This window comes from Uloborus diversus, chromosome 2 (genome assembly GCF_026930045.1).
Source record: "Uloborus diversus isolate 005 chromosome 2, Udiv.v.3.1, whole genome shotgun sequence".
Taxonomy (NCBI): domain Eukaryota; kingdom Metazoa; phylum Arthropoda; class Arachnida; order Araneae; family Uloboridae; genus Uloborus; species Uloborus diversus.
The window spans coordinates 151,582,779-151,601,636 of NC_072732.1; the positions used below are offsets into that span (position 1 = coordinate 151,582,779).

The 18,858-nt window shown below is 33.2% G+C and overlaps 1 protein-coding gene across 1 annotated transcript in view; it reads left to right on the plus strand.

The window, feature by feature from the left end:
• LOC129216602 (supervillin-like) overlaps positions 1-18,050 on the plus strand; it is a 101,788-nt gene extending 83,738 nt beyond the window's left edge. Inside the window, exons 19-23 of the mRNA XM_054850818.1 lie at positions 1,612-1,767; positions 5,386-5,544; positions 11,339-11,460; positions 15,445-15,591; positions 17,964-18,050. Of these exons, the coding sequence (XP_054706793.1) occupies positions 1,612-1,767; positions 5,386-5,544; positions 11,339-11,460; positions 15,445-15,591; positions 17,964-18,050 (671 nt within the window). The remainder of the gene's footprint in view (positions 1-1,611; positions 1,768-5,385; positions 5,545-11,338; positions 11,461-15,444; positions 15,592-17,963) is intronic.
• The last annotated feature ends 808 nt before the right edge of the window (positions 18,051-18,858 follow it).

Sequence of the window (18,858 nt, forward strand, 5' to 3'; positions counted from 1 at the left end):
GACTTGAGAAAAGCCTTGAGAATCACGTGAGAAACAAAAACAATATCAAATTTAAAATTCGCTTTTGACCAAAAGTTGAGATGAAGTACTGAATAATGATTTGAATGGAGGAAAGCCTCCAAAAGTAAGGGATTTAAATTTCAATGACAGGTTTTAATTTCACAGAAATTAAAGGGTTTTAATTAATTTCTCCTGAACTAATTGATATTTCAAAAAATCCTTTTTAGTGGATACTTTTGTAATCATGTGGACATGCCTGCCAAACTTCAAGTCCGAGGCTTCAGCGGTATTGGCTGTGCGTTGATATATATATATATATATATATATATATATATATATATATATATATATATATATATATATATATATATATATATATATATATCTCAGGACATTGATTTTTATATATTAAGATAACTGTGTTCATATTCATATTATCTTTCAATGGATTTTTTTTTATTGGGTTTTGAGAAGTTCCTGGTATAACTTTAATGAAGTAATGGAAGTTTTCATTTTATTTTTCTGTGCGCCAAATATATACATATGTATTTTATTATTCTTAATAAATGGCTACTCAAAGTGTACTCTTGGCTTTGTTTTAGAAGTTAAATATAGTTTTAAGTTTCTCATTTTGCAGATGATTTATCTAAAGCAGTTAAAAACTATAAATCATGCATGACTCCTATAAATTATTTTGCCTAAATGCACTTAGCCAATAGGTCTTCTTTGCAATTGAATCTTAAAATCAATTCTACTTTTACTTTCATTTAGTAAATTTCAATTATTTTTACTGTATCACATATGATTTGTTTTTTAATTGTATTCGGTTCCTATAAGGCAAAAATTTGATTCTTCCGTCACTTTCATGACATAGTAAAACTCTATTGTAAGGTTTACATATGTTTTTCACCTGTAGACATAACCACATTAATTTAAAACATGAGTTTTACTGTGAATGTAAATTTTACGACAGAATGCAGTACAGAATGTGGAATTAAATATGGTTAAAAATTTCTTGAAATTACATCATATGTTTCCGAACGTAATATATGTTTAAAAACTCTTATTTCATTAAAAAATATGCAAAAAAGAACAGTAATTATGGCTTAAAAATCAATTGACACTCAGACTGGGGCCTGAGTAATGGGCATTTTCATGGAGCATAAAGGGCTTGGAATACCTAAGTAGATATGGTATGCAAAAAAATGTTGGATCTAGGAGACTATATAGACACATTGAATGAGAGAAATAAGAAATCAAAGAAGAAAAACTTTAAAAAAGATTTCTTAGAATAGCTGGAGACTTGTGATCCTGTAGTATAGTATATTGAGGCATGAATTAGTTCTGCTGTAATTATGAACATTGAATTGTACAGTTCTCTGGTATATCTAAAACATCTTGTAGTACCCCCCCCCCCATCTATGATAAATTTGACCTACCAATTTTATGTTCCATTTATGGCTACATTTTGAGAAATGTATTTTTGTGGCATGCTAAGTAGTTCATTAGAAGATGTTTGTTGATATTTGAATAATAGTGCATTTGATTATGATACTATTTTTGTCTTGCCTCATTAATAAATATTCATATTTTAAAAACTTTATTTTTTAGGTATAGATTCTTATGATTTTACTCCAAGGTTGTTTTTATTTGATAGTATGTCTGGTAGTTTATGTGCCAAAGAAATAGTTTGCCCTTACTTTACGAAAGAACATTCATGTCCTTTCCCGTTCTTACAGACAGACTTAAAAAATGCTTCACAGCCTGGTAATTTTTGTATATATTCATTCTTATTAAACTTGTTTTAAAGCATCCTCTGTGTCTTTAAGCATGTGTTTTAAATATATTCTTTTGTTTCTTTGTTTGTTTCTTTTTTTTAATTTGTTCAAAAATGAACTTATCAAAAAATAAAAGAATAAATAACATAAAAATGTTTGATTTGTTTCTGAAATGCTTTGTTCTTGACAGCATTTTTGTGCTGCAGACACTTATACTATTCTACACTATATATATATATAAAAAAACGTGATGTATTTTGAGCAATCACGAATTGCTTATTGCTTTCATTTGACTGTTGAATGATGTCTTTTGATTATTCCCCCCCCCCCTTCTCTGCAGCACCACCTTCGACCAGCTCCTCCCGATGCTGCTCCTCTAGCGAGCAAAGTCTCCAGGGTGCATCGATATCCTACACACACGCGTACATACACATACGCCTACACGCTTACATACAAACACACGTTTGCGCACCCACACACCTACACGCATGAACGCTTACACACATGCGCTTACATACCTTCATACACACACACACACGTACATACAGTGGCTCCCAAAAGTGTTCGTACACCTACGACTTTCAATGAAATAGACCCTTATCCATTGGTTAGAATTAATATCTCAAAATAGGTATTTTATTATAAGATCTATGATCAATTTTTAAAAAAACTACATGAAAAATTTTAATAAAATATTAAAACTTTTTTTTTAAATCAAAAACCAAAAAGTGCCGGAAATTTTATCTCACAAAAGTTTTGGTACACTTTAAAAAATGTCTATATATTATTGAATAATCTAACTTTTAATTAAGATATTATTTAGTAGAATATCATGCAGTATCAGCAACTCCTTTTAAACGTCTGGGAATACTTTTCATTCTTTTTTCTTTCTTTCTTTTTTTTTGCGTAATTTCTGAGTAAGTGTTCCAGCACACTTCGAGTCTTATTGTTTCTAGCTCTCTTTTTGTTTCAAAGCCGTATTTTCGTAACATAGTCTCCAGATATCTCTTAATGTGTTACATTAAGTTCAAATTTGGAGATTGAGGGGATATTTTTTAACTTTTTAAGACAATTTTTGAGGCACTAGACGCAAACGTTGAAAACCGGATGCTTCTTATTGTTATCTTGATTTTAAAAAAAAGTTGTTTCCGATAACCAAATTTTTGGCTAAGAATTTTAAATTGCTTTTTAAATATTTAAATGAACAGCATGATTCATTCTTTCATCAAAAAATGCCAAACTACCAAGTCCTGATGCTTATATGCACCCTCACACAAGAACACATTCACCGTCCTGATTAACTGATCCAACTAAGTTCTCAAGATTAGGTTCCTCATTGTGTTTCCTCTATTTACTATTATTTAACAATTTAACCAAAAATGTTGAATTTGTTTTCATCTGTAAGTAAGATATTATTCCAAAAGGTTTTGGAGCTTATTTATCATTGATTTTGCGAGGAAAACAATAAGCTTTCTGTTTTTCGCATGAACAAGAAAATTTCTTCGGGAAGAGGTCCTATATAATCCAGCTAATCAGATCTAATCAGATCATTTTAGTGGAAAGTTAAATGTAAAATTTTTCATTAAATTCTGTAGAAACTTTTACAGCACTCAAATGTGTATTTTTCATAAATATTTTAACTGTAAAACTTTGTTAACTTTGCCGGTTGAAATTTTCTTACCTTGTTTTCGGTCCTATTCTTTTTTTTTAAGCATTTCATCAAGCACTTTACTATAGAGTGGAATAAATTAACTAATTTAGAGACATTTCAAACCGATTTAGCGCTACTGTAAGGAAAAAATTCAAATTTCGAATAGTGTTCATTGTTTTTTATGAATGCCAGCCATTTTAGAGTAATAAGCAAAATATTAGGGAATAAATAAACAAAAAATGAAAGCCAAATTACTTTTAAGGGTCAACACAATACAAAAATAGTAAAAAAATGACATATGATAATTTTAATCATGAATTTATTTGAAAATATTTGAGTGTATGATGACTTTTGTAGCGTATTATTTCACTGTCTCTTTGTTTTTTGACCCATTTCAAAAAGAAGAAACGTTAATATTTTGAAAAAAACTCCTGGATTTTATTTAGAATGACATAGGAATGATGTAAAAAAATATTGGACTTCATATTTGAATTCAGTTTTGCGTTATTTTGGTTTTACTAAAAAATTTCAAAGTGTACAAACACTTTTGGGAGCCACTGTGCATACAAACGCGAGTGTAAATACACACGGGCTCCTCACACGCTCGTGATTGCAAAAAACATAACTCGAATTCAAGATGCCAAAAATTCAAATTTCCTTTTTTACTCTTTCTTACATATGTGATGACTTTTATTATAGATGTTGTTTCTAAACTATCTTTGTATTTTTTTTTATTTCGTTATAGCTCTATAAATTGATTTTCAATTCATTTTTTGCATAATTTGTAGTATGTCTGAAAAGTTTTCGGGCATGGATTTAAATTATGGAATTGTGATAAAAAGTCATGATTTTCAGCAAAAAATGCTAAAAAAGGAGGACAATTTTTCAGGAATTTGCCTTTTGGAACATACAGTTGGCTCTCTGTTTAACGACTTTCAAGGGACCACAAAAAATCATCCTTAAGTAGAATGCATCCTTAAACAGAATGCTTCTAAGACTACAGTAGTGCATTTGGGACCATGAAAAGTTGTCTTTAAACAGAGAAAGTCATTGAATAGAGCATCATTAAACAGAGAGCCAACTGTACATAAATACCAAGTTTCATCGATTAGACATAAAAGTTACAAATTTTAACTGATTTTCACGGTTTAAGGCATAAGTCCCAATCATTTATATATTTCGAAATCTGATAGCATCCGGTTCTGTCAAAGTCTTGCTTTTTTTATTATGAGATTCTATCGCATGGATATTAATAATTTTGTGCTTACCATCATTTTCAACCATTCTTGTATTTGATATTGTGTTTATTTTTTGTTGTTCATTAATATTTATCTTGTATTTATGGAGACTTTCTTTGCCTTACAATATGCAAAATAAGCTCCCCCCTCCCTCTTATATTTAAGCCCATTTTGGGAAATATCCTTTAAGTCATTGAGAAAAATCAGCTTAGCATATATTATAAAAGTCATACATTACTATACAATCCCTTTTTCATGACTCAGATTTTGAAGGCCTGTGTAATTTGTGAAAGGTCCATTTTGGTTGATCGGAATTTTGTGAAGGGACCGTTAACAAATCCAGATTTTCTCTAGCCAGACCCCTGGGCATTTTTTGTTATGCTTGTAATGTACTAAATTTATGTGAACCCAACACAAGAATACCAATTCAATATCCTGATAGTTTAGATAGATATTTTTTTGTTTATTCATTATCCTATGTCATTGTTCTTATGTAACAAATTTTGATCAGATATTATTTCTTTTTTTTTTCCACTTCCACCTTCAACATGCTTTTGATTTTTTTTTTTTAAAACAATGGATATGATCTCTTTGAATTTAGGCAATCAATTTGTTCATTTGATTTTTTATTCCAAAATTTTTATATATTTGTCTATTTTTTTTATCACTATGCTTAAAATGTTTAAGTAAAACACTAAGGTCCAAATTTCTGTTGAAGCCTTATTTCTTTTGGATAATCACCAAGAAGTGTTTGTTTGGCAAGGGTGGTTACCAAGTGATGATCAAGACGGTGAAAATCTTGCAACAGGATCTGCAAAGCTCAGGCTAGATGTGAATCGACGGTTGGTGATGGAAATTGCTTTGCAGTATTGTCAAGGTTAGTACATAAGCATACATCTTGCCCGTCATCTTCTAAATTCATAATGTTTATTTTTAGATGAAATTTTATTTACTGCATGTTTAATTTCTGCAATTTGCATTTAAGCTTGCCATTCATTAACATATTATTTTTAGATTCAACTTTTATTTGGAAATAACTACATGGAATACCGCCTGTTCTTAAAAGCAAAGTCTAGCACTGGGATAGCATCCATTTTAAAACGGGCGATAGGATGAGGATGGACACTCCCCATATGACTTGTTATTTCTGTCTTTTGTAAAGCTACTTTGGAAGAACTGCTGAAGACATTATTTTGTATCTCCAATTTGCTTCCATTTTCTTCTGAGTTTCCTCTCTTTTTTTCATTAAATCAGAGCAGACCTGCCTCGTGCACAAATTTGAGGGAGATTTGAGATATGGAAAACAGACGATAGTAAATTGTTTTTGAAATGAGGCTTATTTACTAGTTAGGTCTAGTGTACAAAAAATGAGACCCATGTTTATCCAAGCGGATAAACAAGCAGATTGACGGAGAATTTACACTGATGGTTCCTGATTGCTGGAGCATGGTTCCAATGTACTTTTTTTTCATTTGCAACCCCAGGTTGCAACAGAATTTGCGAACTGCTGACAATCGAGATTGCTCTTTCATGTTGACTTGCCACTTGAATAAGTTTTCCAAAGGAGTCATTCTTAGTGACCTCTAGGCCTCTTTTCAATCTTTGATATCAAGCCGAAGTTCATTATCATTATTCTTCATTGAATTCCACAGGCTTACACTATTTGTTACTGAAAAGGGCATTATTTTTCAGTGAATCCCTAGATATTGCGCAATCCTTGGCTATGAGATGGCGGATTCATTGGTCAAAAAAGTGCTTTGCCATCTGTTTTTGATTTTTTTCTTTTGGAAAAAAAAAATAATTAAAAATTTCCGTAGCATAGGAGTTGGAAAACAAAAACTTTACTCTTGGTACATTTCAAAAGTCTTAGAAAGACAAAATATCTAAAGTCTCGGAATGGTTCCACCCTGAGTTTAGGCTCATCGCTGATCATGACCATCTCACATCACCTGCACTATTTCCACCTAATTTCAAGCAGGGCCCAACTAAATGGGGCCCTAGGTTAACCATATTTTGGAGGTTTCCTAAAGGCTCTATAGCGTAATATAGTTAACTTACAGGTTTTGGGGCCCATCTGAATGTGGTTTTGGGGCCCCTTTGTCTATCACAGAACTATGTAAACCATTCATCATGTGCACTTATGAACAGGACCGTCCGAAGAGCTGACGGCGCCCGGGGCGAATGTTTCCTGGCGCCCCCCGCCTTATGCTCACAGAAAAAATCAAAGTTATAACATCAGTGCATAATACGCTTGAACGCGTCATACTTGAATTTTTTCCATATTAATGAACAGAACAATCAGAGGGCTATGCATAATACAATCTAACAAACAAGCAATGAATCTGTTTCTAATACTTGTAAAACATTAATGCCCCAAAAACTTTTCGGAAAATGGAAAGGTTAAAAATCCTAATATTTATCTAGTAAAATGTTCTTCCACTAGATAAAAAACAAACAGTTAAAACTGAATTAGTTACTCACACTGATCAAACTAAGAACACGAATAAATAATTTGCTGGTTATAAATATAAAATGGATTCATCGAAGTAAATTGCATCAAAATTCAATTTTGATCTGGACTCATCCGATGATTCTTTTCAAGAGTTTTTTGGTTTCACTTGTACGAGCTTTCATATATGTTAAAAACAAAGATGGCATTCTTTTGCATCAAATATTTGTAAGTTTTAGGGGAAAGCTTACAAATACTTAACAACTTCGAAAATCGCTCAGAATTGCGTTTTTGGAGCTCTAATTTCAAACAATTACTGGCCCTAATATAACAAAATATGACCTTATAATGGCATTTTAAGACTTGAGTTTATGAAAATATTCGTGCACAAGTGCCCATACCGGCTTTCTTTAATATCACAAGCAATGGATTTTTAATCGACACTTACAAAAAAAATGAATGTAAAACATTGCTTAAATTTTTTGGACCACAATTTTAAAAAAGAAAATCCATCGAAATGCTTCTAATTCTCCTACCCAATAAAATCTTCAAAGTTTGTCTAAAGTTGCGTTTTTGAAACTTCAATTTCGAAAACTTGCTGGGGGAAGGAATGAATTTCAATCTATTTTAAAAAATAATCCATCGGAAAGTCTCTGAGACTCCTCCCTTACTTTTACGTCAATAAACAAGGCCCATAATAGCGTTTTTAAAGCTAAAATGGCGTTTTAAAACGAAAATTTTACCTTTCCTATCAGATAAAGAATTTTTTTTTTTTTGTTTTTTTGTTCTTTCAATGTGCCCCCCTAAAAAAATTTTCTGGTTACGTCACTGCACGCAGGGGCAGAATTCAAGCAAGTTTGGTGGGAACTAGACAAAGGAGAAGTCCCTTTTGTTTGATTCTAAACAGTTATATTCTCAGAAATTGTATCTGCTTCAATGATACAAAGGAAACTAATGTTCTGGAGACTGGGAGAGAGGAATATTTTCGTGCCCTGGGAAAAATAGAGAATCATTGCAATGATTCTCTATTTTGTGCGTCTATGACTATATCTATGATACACGAAATGAGGGGCGCCATAAGGCTTCCCTCATTTTTTTACGATCGGGGCATTTTATACGATAAGGCGCCCCTCACTTAGTTCGAATGTCGTCGTGTTTCTTCGAAACCAGTGATAGCCAAAAATGTCTTTTTGAGAAATATTCTCAACAATTCATTTTGAAAGCTTAGTGTAAACTAAGTGTAAATGTTTTTACTCACTTGTATTTCTTTAACAATGAAAAGGCAGTTAATCTTGTCCCTTAAAGGACGCTTGTTTCAAATCGCGTATCGGGAGAATCAATGTGTAAACATCAGAACGACTTCGAACGACGTGTTTCGTCAGGATGGAGGATGTGACGTCAGAGTACGAGGGGAGATGATGTAATCTCCCGATAGCTCCGCGGCAAATCGAATGTTCTGGAAGCATCCAGACTGAGCTCTTACGTAGGCATATCCGGCGTGACGTGCATTGAGTGCGTTGTATTATATAAGCAGGGGGAAATGAGAAGGAAATCACTTCTTCTGCTCGCGTTTCTCATTTTCGACTGACGATAGTCGTATTTTTGAGAGGATCGTTCGCTGTTGTGGCGACGTCCTGCACTTAGGGGATGGCTTTTAGAATTTCGCCATGAGAGTTAGGGACTTAAAATTTTTTTGAAACATTTTATAGTAATTTATGTTAGGGTGTCAAATGTTTTTTTGAAAAGATGTTCTTTTGGAACATGAAGGATGTTTTGAGTAGTATTGAAATCCCTCATACTTGTTTACATCATTTATCAATGTTAAAGATTATTTACAGTTGTTAATTATTGGATTTATTAATAAAATGACTTAGCCTTTCAACTTGAATTCTGACACTTCATTTCACTTGATAGCTACAGAAATGTGTAATAGAAAGGCATCTGCTAAACTTGGTGTTTACCTTCCTTGCGGGAGTTAGACACGATTTTTTTAGGTCAACAACCAGGAGCACCTTGCGGCGCCCCCTCATTTTGTGGCACCTGGGGCAATTACCTCGCTCGCCCACCCTTTCGGACGGCCCTGCTTATGAATCTCCTTCCGGGCCTCTCTTAATTGTGACATGATTCCCTACTGAGGGAATGAATAAAAATATTCCTTTAAGGAAGTTTTTTTCAATTAACAAGTCATAATTTTTTAACTATTGTTTTAAACGTGTATGTTTTTCATATAGTTGTAATGCTGTACATAACTCTTCAAGTAATTATGGGCCCCTTAGGAAGAGAGGCCCCAGGCCTGGTGGGTCTGTATGGTAATCAGGCCCTTATTCCAAGCCCTATCTACTCTAGTCTCTGATGCCGATCAGGTTATGGATGCTGACCATCTCATCCTTATGCCTAAACAAACGTCTTCTTGTGGACCACTACTGGGATGACAGCTGCCTTTCAGATTTCTGAATGATCACTACCGCTGCTTTTCTTATACTTTATTTGTTTATTTTATTTGTTCTCTAGACGGTTCTTTGTATTTTTAGCTGTAAGAAAAAAAATTTTTAAACCATTTTCTGCGAATTGTGACAATAGTCGACTTTGCTACATTTGAAATGCATATAATCATTTAGTAAATAGAATTACCAAACAGAGGATAAGTTGCAAAATGCAAGTTTTATGGTTAAAATCATTTTTATGAGTACAGTCGAGTCCCGACTTACGCGAGGGATGCGTTCCAAGACTCCTCGCGTAAGTTGAAATTTCGCGTTGTGGAAAACTATATGTATAGAAATTTTTTAAAGTATACCAAATACTTTTAGGCACTTATAAACACCCCTCAAACTGCTTCTTAACCATAACAGTTTCTTCCATAAAGAACTGAACTTTTACTGTATTTGAAAAAGTAAAAAACTTTTTCAACATGAAATACTTAAGATGCACAAAATGAATGAGCAATGGGAATAAAAGATATCAAATAAAACACGGTTTGCACTGCATGCAGTAAATTTAAAATGATGCACAAAATAGTACTGTACAGTAGATACAGTAGCAATATTTACGAGTTAAAAAAATGAGGATACTTGTGATGATTTTTGCTCTAAGATCAGATCGTTATTCTTATCTAACACATTTTTAAATACGCTTCACCTTTTATTTAAACCGTTTCAATTTGTGGCTACATCTCCTCTACCTGATCTTTTCATTAATCCACAATGCAAGAGCGGGCATAAATTCCAATTTCATAATTTTTACTTTGCTAGACTGCTCTGCAAGCTTCAATATTGAAACTAAGTTCTAAACTTTTACGGACATCTTTTTGTTTTGACTATTAATTGCACATATGGAAGAGTCACTCATACTTATTGTCGCGCTACCTTCGACGTTTTGTAATTGTTCAAGCATATCGAGAATCTTAGCCTTTTTTAAAAAATTTTTATCAGAAACTTTCTTTTTCTTCACATTTTCATTTTAGATGAAGGTGACACTAAGGTGCAATTATGGTTATTTGATGCACTAGACTAGTTTGGCATGGGAACTTTGGCTGTCAGTGATGCTCAAAAGGACGTAATAACATTCACGAATTCAATATTTAGTAGCCAATAACGAAGCTGATACTTCCTTCTAAAAAAATTCATGTTGTGGGCGAAAAATTCACGTTAGCTCTAAAATTCGTTACTTGCGAAAAATTCGCGTTATAGCCATTTCGCGTAAGTCGGATCGCGTTGTAGCGGGAGTCGACTGTAATTTCAAATACCACCCTCTGTTAACAGGGGTATCCCAATGGGAAGTCCTTCCAAAAATTTCCTCATTCAACCAATTTTATCTAACAATTTGGCAAAATTGAAAAGTTTTATTTAGTAAAATTATCATCATTTGGCAAAGTTTGGAGTTCTATTCGACAAAATATGGAGTTCAATTCTCAAAATTAAGAATTCCCCGCCCTCTCCAAAAGTTAAATTCCAGGCGTCTCTGCCTGATAAGCATTATATCTGAAAAGTTCTCTCTCAAAACCTATAGTCTAAATCTGCCACTAACTTACAATTTTTCTCCCATTTGAAAAAAAAAAAAAAGCAAGTATAGCCTTTTTAGTTTGAAATATTTTTTGCATTGAAAAGATTCTCAAATAGACCAAAATAGTTACATCTTTTACTGTATTCCATTTATATAACTATTCCATCAATCTCAACAGTTAAATTTGCTTGGAAACTAATCTGTTATTACTATTCTATTACAGGAAAAAATTCTGAAGAAGTACCTAAAGCTTTTGCTATAAAAGCAGGAGCAGAGCCTCTTTATTTTAGGAATATATTTCCTGTGTGGGAACAGTGGGATGCCAAAAATGTTCCACTGCAAGAGGTTAGAACTAAGTTTTCATAAAATGAATAATGTTTAATATTACATTCTTAAACATGTTCATTCACTTACCCAATATATTAGTTGAGTGTTTTTTCCTTTCATTATAACATACTACAAAGAAAAAATGCGCTGATGTGTGCATCACATGACTTCCTTTTACTCCAATTTAATGTCATTTCCCCATTATTGACAACTTTAATGTGATTCAATTGTTTACTTTAAATATCACCAACAGTGGCCAAATTGAAACCAAATTTAAAATTGAAAAAAAAAATCGCCAAGTTGGCCATAAAACTTGGCGACCAAAAAACTGACTATATATCGCCAAGTGTCTGACAAATTATAACACCACTTGAGTTTACATCTAAATTAACAATGATTTCCCTCCAAAAAGGGGTAAAAGACCCCCTTAGAAACATCCGAATGCAACCAAAAGGGAAGGGGAACAACTAGGCCCCACTAGGAGTCTACGTACCATATTTCTAGGACATACCGTTTTTGAGTTATGCGAGATATATATGCACATACACACATACATATGTACATATGAACGTCACAAGAAAATTCGTTGTAAATAATTCAGGGATCGTCAAAATGGATATTTCGGGTGTCTGTAGGTTCCTAGGCACGTTTGGTCTGATCGAAAAAAAAAACTCAACATTCATTCAGCAGTGAGAAAAATGGAAATTAAGGTTGATTTTTGAGTGAAAATTTTTTTGCAAATAAAATAAATCCTTTTTTGTAAAAGAAAATAAAAAAGAAGGAAAGAAAATTTCTTTCTACAAAATTTTTTACTTTCTGAAGGCCCTGAATATTCCTGGAATTTCATTTATTTCCCAAAATATTTTAACTTTTGTGCTGTTGACAATTTTTATTTTAATTTCTTTAAAACTTGCTTACATCATTTGCCATATTTTACATGTTGATTGGCAAGATCAAACTGAAATGATGTCTATTAATGCCTTTGTTTGAATTTTGACTTTTATTGAAGTATAAAATGTAAACTGTTCCCTTTTTCTGTTCATTTTCTACTTTCTCCCTTGTTTTAGCTTACTTTCCCAGTAAAAGTGGGTGAAAGAAGAAAAAAGCATGAAAGGAGGCTTAATGCATCTTGAAAATCTCGTGAAAAACCAAAAAAAAAGTCATGAATAAAAAAAATAATTTAAAAAATTAAAAATTGGAAAGTAGGGTATTGAGATCGAGAAAAATGTCTGTCGGTCTGTCTGTCTGTCTCCCCCCCCCCCCAGTATCTTTTGAGTGAACAGTCCGATTCAAACTTTTTTTTTGTTCGGAAGATCTCGGCAAGGACACCTCATTCCTATAGATTCCCTCTTTGATTTGAACTATTTTTCGTTCAATTTTGAACAGTTCAAAAAAACTTAACATTAGCGTCTACGGTGAAATTCAAGGCAATTCCTAACTTAGAGACGAATTTTGAACAGTTCAAATCTCTTAGCGCCTACGGGGAAACTGAAAGTCAATGTAGATTCTGCACGTAAAGTCGGATTTACTTCAAACAAATTTTGTTGGAAATAGCTCTTGACAACAAACTCCCGACCCCGACCCCAAGAATTTTGGGGCACATGACTCTGACTCATGTGCCTGACAATTAGTCGGACTCTGACTCCCCGACTTCGACTCTGACTTCGTAGCTTTGGCAAAAATTTATAAACGGAGGAAAAATGTCTGACTTTGATTATTGGATATTTGACTCCGACTCCTTTATCCCAAAATAAGTCTGACTCCGCAAACATTAGCAAAGTTGCAGACTCTAAGGGAAATGACTGATTCCAACTCCAAGTCTTTGAATTAAATACCTTCAGCTTCCGAATCTGATTCTTTTATCCCAAAATGAGGTTGACTGCAACTGCAACTCTGCAGCTATGACTTTAACTGTGAAACAATTATTGTTAATATGACTTGTTTTTCTTTTATTTATTTATTTATTTTTTAATTTATCCTTTGAAGTTCATTATAACAGGATTTCACTGCATATTTTTCTGTTAACTGTTCTATTCTGTATTACTATGTAAGGATGAAAAAAAAAAATAGGTACAGTATTTTGCTTTGTTTCTCTTAAATCAGCTTCTTTTTGCTCCAGCTCGCTTCAAAACTTACTTTCCTGCTTTAAGCAGTTTTTTGGCTACTTCAATATATTTGTTCACAATGTCCCACCCTCTGTCAGTTTCAATTAACAACAAAAATCAAAATGAAAGTATTAATAAAAATTGAAGTCTATTAAATAAAAACCTAGTTATAAATTTTTAAAATATATACTAGCTGCCCTGCCCGCTTTGCACAGTCTACTCGAAAATATAAGTTATGTCAAGTGACGCGTGTTCAACAATCGGGTATGAACAAAAAAAAAATTTTTTTAAATCGGTAAAATTTGAGGTGGATTGCGGAAAAATAACCAAAAAGGAAACATTTTAAATCTCCCAATTACAGGAAAAGCCTTAAAACAGAGGCCAAGTTTTATTTCTTCATATTCGAGAAAAAAATGGCAACAGATCTTTGTTTTCAATGATTTTCTTCACGCTACAAATTTTAATAAAAGCATTGTTACGGAAAGTTGAGTTGAAGCATTGAATAATAATTTGAATGGAGGAAAACCTTCAAAAATTAGGGATTTTATGTCAAAATCCAAGCATCATAATTAATAGTTTTTAATTGATATCTCCGCTAATTATTATCGGAGGAATATGTTAAATAGCCAAACATGAAGATGGGAAAATTACGAATCCATCGATACCTGGTTCGATGGTCAGTTCACTGTCGTTCGGGAGAAGAAGCTTGGACATACATAGATACGCTCAGTTTTTTAACTATATAAGATAAGTTTTAAAAAATTTTATTCGTGCAACCAATACAAAATTTTAAAATTTGAATTTTTTTTTTCAATTTATAGCAATCACATGGCTGATAAAAAAGAATTAATCTTTTTCCATGAACTGACAAAAAAAAAAAAATATGGTGTAAATGAAAAGTATATTGAGGGGTTTGGATCAAAAAGAAGCAATTTTTTTGATGGGGAATTGAAACAGCAATTATATCTTTACTAAAAATAAAGTTGAATGTCCCTCTGTCTGTCAGGATCTCTGTGACATGCATAGCGCCTAGATTGTTCGGCCGATTTTCATGAAATTTGGCACAAAGTTAGTTTGTAGCGCGGGGGTGTGCACCTCGAAGCAATTTTTCGAAAATTCGATGTCTCTCTTTTTCTATTCCGATTTTAAGAACAAAATTTTCATAAGATGGACGAGTAAATTACGAAATTATCATAACGTGTAACCGTAACATGGGCACAAGCCAATTGTTGAGATACGAAATTATAACATGGAACCGTAACATGGGTACAAGCCCCATTGGCAAGAAAATTCACCATACATTATTTGTAAATACACAGGCGAACCAAAAGACCTTTTAATTTTTCTATTACAGGCAAATCCAAGACCTTTTAATTTTTCTATTACAGGCAAATCCGTGCGGGTACTACTAGTATATAATATAACTTAACGAGGTACGGGGAGATATACCGTATCTCACGGTGAGCAAGACCCACACATTAAGGGGTAAACTCCCAGCTGGGCTGACGCCCAGCACGGGGACCTTCCCCGGCGCAATAAGCACCAAGCGCGTCCGTAGCATGATACGACTATCGACCGCCACACCCAGCCGTGCGGGGGGCCCGCTACGCGGACCCCCCGGGCGGTGGAACCTAAGGCCTACGGCTAAGAGGTGGGGTGTGTGCGGAGAAAAGTATATAATATAACTGCATATTATAATCACATTAAATATTTTGTGTCATTGCATGAAAAGCATTCAGTTTGAGAACAAGCAGTGCAGTCACACAACAGTGATTTAAAAAAAAAAGTTTTAAGGCTGTACGGGAAAACTAACCATTTTTATTTAATTGAAAAGTTCATATTTTTTTGTCTTTTTGAAAATTGATTATTAATGTTATTAATTTGATGCCATTCTTAGGATGACAACAAAGTATTGTTTGTCCAAGAAGTATTATCTCAGCTGTCTCGAGATCGATATAGTTTAGAAGAACTACAAAAGAAATCTTTGCCATCCGGAGTGGATCCCTTGCGTTTGGAATCTTACCTTACAGATGATGAGTTTGAAGTACATTATAAATTATTTTTCTCATAAAATTTTAAATGCTGTTTGAATGTATTTTAGATTTTGTAAAGTAGTTTTTTTTTTGAAAGCATTAGTAATCAAGCTGCTTCAAGCTTCTGCATGAGTATTGGAGAGTTTCTCCAGAAGTTGGTGAACATTTTACAGAGAATTTTCACTGTTCCAAATACGTTAACTTTTTTGATTTTTCTTATATATATATATATATATATATATATATATATATATATATATATATATATATATTATTACTAGGGGGCTCTGCCCCCTGTTTGCTATCGCTCACCAACCCCCTAAGATTGCTTCGCAATCTTATTTGATTAACAAAGATTTAAATCGTCGATTAGAAAGAAACAGATTAAAAACACATTATGAGCCCTTTGGAACAAAAAGCACCCTTTCTCCGGGTTTCAAAATAATTTGTACCAACTTGTAGAGCTGTAAGTGTTAATAGGCTCCTGAGCATTGCAAAACTGTATTTTTGTACGTTTGAAAAGTCGCTTTCGTATTCGTGGTCTCTAGTAATACATTTTGCTCTTTAGCTCGAGGCTTGAATGGAGTTGAGCCTAAGATTTTCCGTTAAAATCAAAACCGTTAAAGTTTGTGAATAAGAAGAAGAAATAAGCAAATCAAAAAGATTTAAATGGCAACTCCAAATTAAACATCAATAATTTTAATGCAGATGAGATTATTCAACTTTTATTTTTAACAGCTTGTAATTTTTTTTCCTTTGGAGGGAGAAGTCTAGTTTTTCGACCATAAGTCGAGTTGGATCCGGAGTAAAAAAAGTCACTCTTTCCAGTGGTGTCAAAAAGAAAACTGTGGGACAATTCCTTCGCTTTTTACTGATAGATTTAATGAAGAAAGTAGTGCCTAAATTTTAGCTAAGCCTAAAACAGTTCGCGCTTGAAACGCAAATAACTCCTGCCGTATTTAAGTTAGAGCATTGAAGCTAATTCCATAGAAAGCGAAAAATTCTACCCTTTCCAAGGATATATAATATTAATGTGTGCAAGTAATTTTTCACCCCTTTAATGGGCAATAATCAGCAGTTTACGAGAAATTTGAGCTTAAAAAATTAATTACAAAAAAAACTAATTTGAATTTAGAGAACAAAACCCCAGGTGTAAACCACCAGGGCTCCAAGTAATTTTATACAAAATTTCAAGGCTGTAGGTGCTATGGGGTCTCCTGGACACATGCCCGCTACAGACTTCCTTCCAGAATTCCTTTGAAACCTTACTTTTATTTACTAAAAAGAGATTATGACCAAGATAAATAAATCCATTATGAGAGCTTGAACACTCCGTGACCCAATCAGTCCCCTTTTTCCCTAAAAGTAATTTTCTAGTTTAAAGTCACTAAATGTCCATTTATTAAAAATCTGGTTCCCCCCCCCCCCCCCCTTCTCTCCCTTCTCTTTCAAAATTTCAATTTCATTTAAACTTTCCCTATAAACTTTTATCCATTTGTATTTTTATATTTATTCATTTGTATTGTAGTATGAATGTTTTGTTCACTGGGGCGTGCACAGAAATTTTGGAACCTGTGGCAAATGACTTTTTTGAGCCACCCCTCCCCATTGTTTTAGCTGCATATCAGGCCCAGATCTATATTGCCCCCCCCCCCCTGCAGCAAAATATGTAGGGCTCCTCCCCAGAGGCCAGTAGTGTAAATTTGCAGTGTTAACAAATCTTAGTGCCTTTTTTTTTACAATTTCTTGGGCCGTTGGGCCCTTTAAAGTCGTGCCTCCCTCCGCGATGCCGGGTCTGCAGGTACACAGATTCGGGCCTGCCTCATATATTTCACCTCTCATTATTTAAAAAATCTCAAGCCCCCTTCAGGCTCGGGCCAACGGGTGCTACTTCTCTCTCTCCACCTCCACCCCCGCTATGATAATTTGTAATTTTGAATCGAATAAACAAGTTCCCAACCTTTTTTTACCCATCGCATCCTGTTGACCATAGCCTATCACTGCTGGAGATTCCACTGTCTGAAAACGGGGCAGAGCTAATCAACAGCTCCACTTGAAAAAGAAAAACTTAACTTCCAATATGTTTTACTTATCTTTTCCTCATATGATTTTCTGTAAAAGCATTAATTTTCGCAAGCTGTAATTTTCCCAAAAATGTACATATTGCTTATTTTGTTGGCTGAAAATTTTACAAATTTGTATACCCTTACCAAAAGTTGAAAAAAAAAGCAAGAATTTGTTTTTGCAATTACCATGGGCTCAGAAAATTTAAACCTCATGGAAATTAGTGCTTTTACAGTAGTTCATGTCAGTAACAATTGTAAATGATACCCTAGAGTTTTTTCAAAACAGTTTTTGATGCTATTCCTTCTGAATATTGCAGGAGATCTTCAAAATGAAAAAGGATGAATTTTATAACATGCCCTCATGGAAACAGTCAGAATTGAAGAAATCCCATGATTTATTTTAAGTATTCTCAAAGTTTTGTGCCAACGTGTGCCTTTTGCTTCATAAGTCTTAAGAGAGTTCAAAGATTCAATCATAAGCCCATATTTATTCTTGTTTGCATTTTTCGTTTGTATAAATGCGGTTGAAGACATGACACTGTAACTGCAGTGCTATGAAAATATGACGTATTATCTCCACTTCATTTTACAATCGAAAATCATATACGCATTTATGTTTCTACTTTACTAGTTTTACATGTACTTTACTCCACGACAACATATAGATACTAGTTTGTACAAATGCTTTTGCATTGAAATTTAAAATAATGCTTTTAAACAACTTTTATTATGTACGAAACTATTAGCAATATTGAATATTTTTATATGAATGCACTTTTAATATTTTGTGTATGTAATACGTGTATTTAATTTTAAACATGCAGTCTTTTACTCGAGCTTATTAATTCTCAATGCTGAAAATTGTCAGTTTTTTGTTATCTGTATATGCATTTTCAATTAATTTTTCTGAAACAGAACTTTTTTTCCATAAATTGCTTTTTATATTGTCCAAGATGCTACAACCTATTTTGCTGCAATTAACTTTTTACTTTTTTCCTTTGGTGATTTGTATTTAACTATCTACAAGTATTATAAGTTATGGAGACCATTCTAAGTCCTAATATTTAATATCTGGTTTGATTTTTTTTCCAAGTAACCAGCTGATAAATTTTTAAAATCTTTGCATTTAACATTTTGTATTTGCTCTTTAAAACATTTTTATAAAATGTTGAGTTAACCTTGCTTATGATTTATAAAGGAGACAACTGTTAT